We start from the raw sequence: 8,869 nt of genomic DNA, 5'->3' as shown, positions 1-8,869 counted from the left end.
ACACACACACCATTTCTCTTTTTTTCTCTGGCTCAACAATCTGATCGAACCCAACTCTCCACACGTTTGTTGATCTCACTCTCAGTCTCCTCACCAATAATTCCCACGACCCCTTTGGTTAAAACTTAAAAGTTTTGAGCTTGGAGAAGAACAAGAACCCAGTTTGGAACTGCAACTTGGACCCTTCAAGTTCGTGACTTTCTCTTCCACTCGCAAAGGAATTGAGGATCTTTTCCGTTTTTGACTTGTGGGTATGGTTCTTTATTGAGAATTAGCTTATGGGTGGTGTTGAATTTTGAGAAATGACTCCTGGGATGATGGAAATGAAATGTCCTGGCATTTCTGTATTGATTGTGTAGTGACTTGATTAATTGTGGCTGTGTGGTGTGTATTCTTGGTGTAATTTGATGATGAATTGTAGATGAGTGGGGTGTTTTTATCTTGGTTTAGAGAATTGTTGAGGATAATTGAGAAAACTGAGGTTGGTAATTGGATTTTGTTGTTCATGTCTTGGAGGTGGATAAGTGTTATCTTGGTTTTACTATCTTCTTGTGTTAGGCTTAGTGGAGTGTTTTGCTAGGTAGTGGAAATTGTAGGTTTTGAAATGCTTTAAAACTTATATTAGATGTTTTCAGCTAAGCTAACCACATGGGTTTTGCAATTTCATGTACACAGCCAGGCATGGTCTTCATATATGTGTTGCAAATTATCTTTGATTCTGGCTTGGTTTTGTTAGTGTCGAAGATTTGTATATACTTACACTCTCCTGTTGGTTCGGGACAATATAGGATAAGTGAAGAATATAAATACAAGACTTCCCTGTTATACATATCTTATGATATATAAAAGTAAACTGGGTGGCTACTTGTGTCATAAGGCTTGCTACTTAAAAGGTTTCACAATGATTGCAGTGTTCTAGATCCATAATTTTTTTTAGGTTTTCTCGCTCTCAGGAAATCAGTTTATCTTTCACTTTATTAATTTAATAAGATGTTTAATGAGTTAATAAGACTTGCCCTCTTGACAAATGTTTAATGCAGGGTTTAAGGTCTTGGTTAAGACCTGTCATGCTGAATGTTGCTTCCGGTCAGCGGATCAGTGATGAATACCATGATGGATGATATGAACTTGATCCAGCAAGCACAGAGACATCATTTAGTGGTTAGGGAGCTTGGAGAAGAAATTGATTTAGAAATTGGACCGGGGGATGATGATCCTTCATTTGCAAACACCCCCCTCATTGGTGGTCCAACACGAGAGCCTTCTGTTGAGGACAATGATGAGAGCAAAAATATGGTAATGATTTCTCAACTCCGCGGTCACGATCAAGATATGTCAAAGGCACAGCCGGCAAAAAGGAAGAAAAAGGTTGTGAAAAGATGGAGAGAGGAATGGGCTGATACCTACAAATGGGCTTATGTTGATGTCAAGGAAGGGACAGCTAGGATATTTTGCTCTATATGTAGAGAGTACGGTAGGAAGCATAGAAGAAATCCCTATGGAAATGAGGGTAGCCGAAATATGCAGATGAGTGCACTTGAGGAACACAATAATAGTTTGCTTCACAAAGAGGCACTGCGCCTTCAGTTGGCCTCCAAGGATAAGATTATTGTTGACAAACCCATTTATGTCAAAGGTTAGCAGATTCTGCTCTTTTTTTGGGCATCATTTGAAAGTTTTGAATATTCACTATATGCTCCAAAATTCTTCATTATTCTTTTTGCCGAGTGTTACTCTATTGTTACTTTTTCTTTTTTCTTTTTTTATATAGAGATTGTTTTCTCAAGGTTAAGTCTGTAGATGTCCTTTCGAAACTTCAAGCTAGTTGCTAACGATTGATTATTCTGATCTTTTATATTCTGCGAGTCTGTTAAGTTGTATGGGTGTGAAATTGTAAGAAAGCAGGACACTTAATAGTTCTAGTGAAATTATTAAAAGTTATGCATTATTTTCATGTTTGCTGCCTCAAAACTTGGATGAAAGACTCAAATTAGATGATTAACTTTAATATATTGTACTCTGCTCATGCTTTATGGCTTCCTCATCTTTCCAAGGTTGTTTAATTTTATTAATTGCTCAACCTTTTTTATTTATGTTTGGGATTACTCCTAAACTGTAGCTCTTATGTCAAAAACGGCTGGATCAATTGTTGAAGCTGCACTGAAAAGGGATCCTAATGAGGTTGAGTTCATACAATCGGTGCAGGAAGTAGTTCATGCTTTAGAAAGAGTGATCGCAAAAAATTCTCAGTGAGTTACCCTGGGGTGGAGTTTATGTTGACATCTAATTTAAAGAAAAAATAAACGTTTTCTTTTTAGGTTCATGTAAAATCTTATGAAGTACCTCTAAAATGTTTCAGTTATGTAAACATCATGGAGCGGTTGTTAGAGCCTGAGAGAATGATTGTATTCCGAGTTCCATGGGTGGATGATAGAGGTGAGACACATGTTAACCGAGGATTTCGGGTACAATTTAACCAGGCTTTGGGTCCGTGTAGGGGTGGTTTCAGATTTCATCCTTCTATGAGCTTGAGCGTTGCCAAGTTTCTTGCATTTGAACAGGTATTAGTTGTTTTTGGAATTGAACTTGTTTTCATAGTTTAGAGTCAAGTTTTGTCAAAATTTCTTTTCATTCCTCTCCTCTGTTGATTTGCATATATGAGTGATTGGTATTCATGACAATATCAAGCTAGATAATAAATACTACTGATGAGGTTAAGCACTTGACTTTGCATTGGAAGTGACCTGAGTCTTGCTACTGCTTTACAATGCTCTATTTCCCTTCTCTACAGACTTTAAGGAATGCTTTGTCACCGTACAAAATTGGAGGGGCAGCAGGTGGAAGTGATTTTGATCCAAAGGGAAAAAGTGATAATGAGGTTAGGTTTTCATTCTACTTTGTTATGGCCTTTATTTTTTTTTCACCTTACGGAGGTTCTGAATCATTTTCTTCTGAACTGGCAGGTGATGCGTTTTTGTCAAAGTTTTATGAATGAGATCTATCGCTATTTGGGTATTGACAAGGTAACTCGAGGAACATTCCATTCCAGTAAATATCCACTTCATTTTATATGGATTAATGCTTTATCCTACATGTCTGGTTTAATGCTGTACACACTTTAGGACCTTCCTTCAGAGGAGATGGGTGTTGGAACTCGGGAAATGGGATATCTTTTTGGACAATATAGACGTCTAGCTGGTCATTTTCAGGTACCAGAAACACTGGTAACAAGCTATCTCTAAATATATATTGTTTCTTGGCTTTATATGGAAATTAATTGATACCTGGATGCCATTTACAAAGTTGTTTTTCTGGTATTATGAAAAAAAAAAAAAAAAGAGGAGAGAAAGAGAAGAGAGGAGAGGAGGGAGAGAAAATTAGAAAAAGAGGAAAGAGACTAAGAGAGTGACAAAGAAGAAGAGGGGAGGAGTCGAAGGTTTGTTTTGTATTTGTAGTATTATTTCAAACTTCAAGTCAGCTAAACCAGTTAGGAACTTATGATGATATCTTCTTATGTAGGTAGTCCAAATACAATATTGAAAGTAAACTAGGTAAGAGAGGTTGCTTATTCATATGCATTTTCCTGTTCTAGGCTAGTATCAACTGCCAGCTGATGGCCGCCATCTTGTAAAATATATCTTTAGGTAAAGGCTTAAAGCAACCTAGGGTTTTGATTTGTTATATTATTTCAATCTAGGGTTTATGTAATTTTACTCTTACAACTCCCATATGAGTGCTGAGTGAGGATGCATTCTTGACATATCTCTGTTATAGGTAAATTCTTGGGGTTTGGAGGACCAGAGAGATGTTTTTTAATTTTTTTGGAAATGAGAAAGGATGTTCCTAGTTGTGAGGATTTGGCTCTCATTCCCCTTTTTTGAAAAGACTTTTCCTGGTAGTTTCAGCATCTAACTTTATGATAAGTCAATATTGGGATTTAAGTTGTCGAGTGTAGGGATTTAAAAAAAGAAAGAAACCGAAGAAGTTGAATCTGATTACTTTTGGTTGTACTTTTGATATCTGGGAACGTCTGAGAATATTCTAATATTCTTTTCTGTCCATATACCAAGTCTATTGTTCTTATCTATCCTCCATAGTAAAATTCTGCTTATATGTTTATCATGGGAAGAAAATTTATTTATTATTCTTTTATGCAAAAGTCAGATTTGTGCGTCTGTGTTTAACATATGAGCGATGTATGGAATGATGTCTCAATGTTTTCATATTTATGCAGGGAAGTTTTACGGGGCCAAGGATATTTTGGTCTGGCTCTAGCCTTCGCACTGAAGCTACTGGATATGGTCTGGTATAGCACAACTCTCCCTTGAACGTGTGTGGGTGTTGTTTCTTTTATCTTTTTTATTTTTGGGGGTAGGGATGAGGGCCTCTGTGGCAGAGTATGTTCCTTTCTGTGTGAGAATTTTATTTTTTCATCCTTGATGTCGTTCCATCCTCTGCAGGTTTTCTTTGCACAGCTCTTGCTTGCAGACCTGAATAAAGATTTTAAAGGAATAAGGTGCTTACTTGATTTTTTGAGCTTTTAAAATTATGATGGAACTCTAATTGTCAATAATATAGTATCACTAGGATAGCTTGGAACGCAACATGCAAGTTGCTTCCGTTTAGGTATCCTCATGGAGGCCCCAGTTCTTATTTTCAATATATCCCAAGTCTTCAAATGTTGCATACTCAATTTTGTGAAAAATTATAAAAGTATGCAGATCTGTGTATATTGTATATATATATACGGTCTATCTAGTGTACAAGAGGGACAAATAGAGAGCCTGTTGAAAATGTATAATCTGTTACCATTATGGTTGACTTTCAAATTTGTGATTTTGAACATAATTCTGTATGAGTTTTCTTTCAGATGTGTTGTAAGCGGCTGTGGAAAGATTGCATTGCATGTCCTGGAGAAGCTTATTGCGTATGGTGCTCTTCCTGTTACAGTTTCTGGTATGTTCTTAACTAGTAGTTGTTGGACCTCTTGAATTATGTCATAAGATGGAATAATTTAGTAAGATCCATACCAGATCACTTAATTGCCCACCAACAATTCTATTTTGATGATTATATATATAAAACATATATGATTATATATGTTATATTATGTTTATAGTATTTTTTTATAATTTTTTTAAAGAAAGATTTGAGAAAGTACAAGTAAAATGGATAAGCAGTCCCTGAAGCAGAAGACACAACAAAGCACCACAAAGCCCAGTAGGCCTTAAGGACAAGACACCCCACCCCCAATTAGGAATATATTATGCTCAGACGAATATTCGTACAATGTTTTGACAAAGAGAAGCAAGCAGTCTAACTCTATCTGCACTAAAATAGAAAGCCACAAAGTTTAACTTCTTACTTCAATATTCTTGATTATTGGTGGTTTTCAGCTTACACATGTTTGTGATAATTATTGTATCATCTCATTTTCTTTTCTCATTTTAATTTACGGGATATTTTTTCAATTTGAGCATCATCGATGAACCTTCACACTTGTAGTTTGTTTGTTTTTTGTTCCCCCCCCCCCCTTTCCTCTCACTTGCTTTCGTTCTTTCAAAGTTAGTACTTAGTATACAGGATAATATAGTACCTACTATTTCATTTTATATTCACTCTGTTCTGTTAGATTTCCTTGTATTTTGTGTCGAGGGTAAAAATTGCCGAATTATATTACACTCCGTAGCATTTAACAGTTCTTATGTCTTACACAGATTCAAAGGGTTATTTGGTGGATGAAGAAGGGTTTGATTATGACAAAATCGCACTTCTGAGAGAAATAAAAACTCAACAGAGAAGTTTGAGGTTTGTGCTTATGGACATCTGTTTTGAATCTGTTGACCAAATTGCTTTGTATAGGTGTGTAGTTACTTTCAGTTTGATTGTTTTTACATGTGGTATGTGCAGAGACTATTCGAAAACATATGCTCGAGCTAAGTATTATGATGAAGCGAAACCTTGGAATGAAAGGTGTGATGTCGCCTTTCCTTGTGCTACCCAGAATGAAATTGATCAGTCTGATGCCATGAATCTGGTCAATTCAGGTTGTCGTATACTAGTAGAAGGTAGTATTTACTGGTGATATGCGTATGTGCTGTTTATTTTCTTCTGCTTTCATATTGATAACCATTTATTATTGTTATCATTGTTCTCATTTTGTATCTAGGTTCAAATATGCCGTGTACACCAGAGGCTGTTGATGTTCTAAGAAAATCTAATGTTCTAATTGCTCCTGCAGTGGCTGCTGGTGCTGGTGGGGTAAGATTGCTATCTTTGCAATGCATGCATTTTAGATATGCTAAAATAATGATATTTTGAAATTGATAGTTCAAAATTTTCTCTGGTAGTCATGCTTTTATATGGTCCAGAGTTAAGCTTAATCAACCCAAGCTGGTTTACTTGCAAAACAATACTGAATTCAGCATCCCATGGGATCATTATTCAACGTCAACGGTTTTTATAGAATATAAATTTTCCATGAGAAGCTTGCCTTTATCTCAACATGCCAAGTTGTTGGCCTCTCACCCACTACCAGTTGGCTTTGGGTTGAAGCTCTAATTGAAACATATTATAGCCGGCTATTACTCGTGTTAGGTCCTGCGTGGACCTACTTTTCAGCAACATTCCATTTGAGAATATAAAAATCCCATATGGGTATTGGCCTTGAATCTATGATAATCCTTGACCTTTTGCATTTTTGGTTGGATGGACTAATTAACAAATAGAAGTTCTAAAAGGGGCACTGGGAAAATATAGGGGATAGTAGCTTGAATTAATTATATTAATACTCATCCATATATGGCTTCTAGTTATCTTTGCCTTTTTCCCCCTTTCAACTTGTGTGCTCTATCTGTTGTATGCTTTGTTGCAGGTAGTTGCTGGAGAATTTGAATTGAACCATGAGTGTAATTCAGTGAACTGGTCACCGCAGGACTTTGAGTCTAAGCTACAGGTGAGGCTTTATATTTTATGTTGCTAATATAACACCTTAACCGTAAGTAGTTTCAGTATGCCAAGCATTAATTTCCTTCCTCATATTTTGAGTAGAGGAACAACATTAATTTCCTTGCTAGTAAAGCTAAAATGTGAACCCCCTTCCAAGTATCAACTTAAAGTTTGCTTGAAGGTCTTCAGTTGGTTTACTTTTATGATTTCTGATTTCCATTTGTATCATAACTCTCAGGAAGCAATAAAACAAACTTACCAGAGATCCCTTAAAGCAGCGCTTGACTTTGGCTACTCCAAAGAAAGTCCTGAGTGAGTATTTTATGATAATGACAATGGCTTTTTCCCTTGTAATTAATGGTTGTGATCACTGTCTTACAATTTTAGTATGTACTGAAATATCGGCTGATATTTTGGTGTTTTCTCACTTCTGACACCAGAAAATCGTAGAGGTTATCCTTAACCTAGTTGCCGAGATTTTGGTGGTATACTACCGAGCCTTAGTTTTGCCAGTCAAATACTTGCTTGACCTTTGTTTTCAGTGTTGGGCTTCTTGCAACGAATTCAATAAATATTTCAGTATTATATTCTCCGTCATTCCTTGGTGTAGTATCCCTTTTATTTTCATGGTGAAAATTAGAAGAAACTGGTTGACGTAGTTTTGTCACAAGATACGGTTTTATGAACTGGAGATGTTTTAGTGCTGTGATTATGGAAAACAGGAAAAGCAATGATTTGTATCATCATATCTTGTTTGAGTACCTAGACAGATTAGTGGTTCACATTAAATTGCTCTAGAAAGATCAAATTCTCATATATCACGTCATTTATGTGTTTGACAGGTATTTGGTACATGGAGCAGTCATTTCTGCTTTTCTGACTCTTGCTCAAGCTATGACGGATCAGGGTTGTGTATAGAACTTGAGGATATTGTATACTTAATGGCATGCTCCTCAAGCTGATGTGTGTTATCGACAATGAATGGTTTTGGCAACATAGAGGTGGTTGGCAGCAAGCTGTAGATCTTTACCAGCAGATCCCTCATACTTTTTAAGTTTTTGAAGGTGGCATCTAAGATGGAGCATGTTCCTTTGTAACATATTTGTAATGTAATAGCTGTAACTCGGAAAGTTGGAAATAGTAATTGTGGAGAATAAATTATAATACGCAGAATGCAAGTAAAAATTGTGTTGTAGTTGAGGGGTAGGTTAGGAAGGGCCTCAAAAGCCATAGGAGGAAGGGTTTGTTATTTGACTCTTTGAACTTGGGTTCATTAATGATTACTTGTTATTTGTATTAATTACTGGATATTTGGATGGTGACTGAGATTGGAAGTACAAATATAATGATCTGTTGTAATTAGTAATACTTGAGCGTTGGTCGGACTACTTTTGGGAATAACTGATTAATCCCAAGGTGGTCTTCATTGAAGAGAGACATGGATATTTGCCTATTCCGTTGCAGCATCAAATCCTGTAGGAGCCAAACTCCATTCATTTATTTTGATAAGGAGCATTCTTCTGTTATTTAGGAGAGGAGCATGTATTCATATATTCAGGGGAGGAATATGAACGTGAATGTGTAGTATATATCAAGGAAAGAAATATTATTTCTAACAAAAGAAAACTATAGTACTTAACCAATTAACAAAACTCAGAGTAGTTTAGTTACAGCACGTTCGCACCAATGAGGTCTGTATTAGAGGTCGAAAGTTGCAGCCCCTCAGCTGGTTCTTTTTCCCACCTTGCTGGGAGAGTATTCAAGGCAGCAATTACGAAGGAATTTGTACTTCCCGTCCAAGCAAGAGGAGTACTCGATTATTTCATATTTAAATGTTATGACATCAAGACTCACTTTCTCAACACAACTTTACTGTTCTCAACACTTATGCAATTTTGATGACTGCTTTAGGAATTTGCAG

The 8,869-nt window shown here is 36.3% G+C and overlaps 1 protein-coding gene across 2 annotated transcripts; it reads left to right on the top strand.

Annotated features, from left to right (window-relative positions):
• On the top strand, positions 1–8,314 carry LOC112186009 (NADP-specific glutamate dehydrogenase). 2 transcript variants are annotated; one of them, XM_024324360.2, is made up of 16 exons: positions 1–251; positions 1,041–1,636; positions 2,120–2,249; positions 2,360–2,561; positions 2,792–2,878; positions 2,964–3,023; positions 3,123–3,224; positions 4,235–4,306; positions 4,461–4,516; positions 4,871–4,956; positions 5,718–5,808; positions 5,911–6,068; positions 6,170–6,261; positions 6,875–6,955; positions 7,187–7,260; positions 7,791–8,314. In XM_024324360.2, the coding sequence occupies exons 2-16, from the start codon at positions 1,075–1,077 to the stop codon at positions 7,864–7,866; spliced, it is 1,929 nt and encodes a 642-aa protein (XP_024180128.1). In that variant the 5' UTR covers positions 1–251; positions 1,041–1,074; the 3' UTR covers positions 7,867–8,314. The 2 variants fall into 2 exon arrangements, with proteins under 2 accessions (XP_024180128.1, XP_024180129.1); XM_024324361.2 differs by having other exon boundaries at positions 2–251; positions 3,123–3,209.
• Positions 8,315–8,869: the final 555 nt, after the last annotated feature.

This window comes from Rosa chinensis, chromosome 2 (assembly GCF_002994745.2).
Source record: "Rosa chinensis cultivar Old Blush chromosome 2, RchiOBHm-V2, whole genome shotgun sequence".
NCBI classification, from domain to species: Eukaryota; Viridiplantae; Streptophyta; class Magnoliopsida; order Rosales; family Rosaceae; genus Rosa; species Rosa chinensis.
This window is presented reverse-complemented; position numbering and strand designations above follow the sequence as displayed.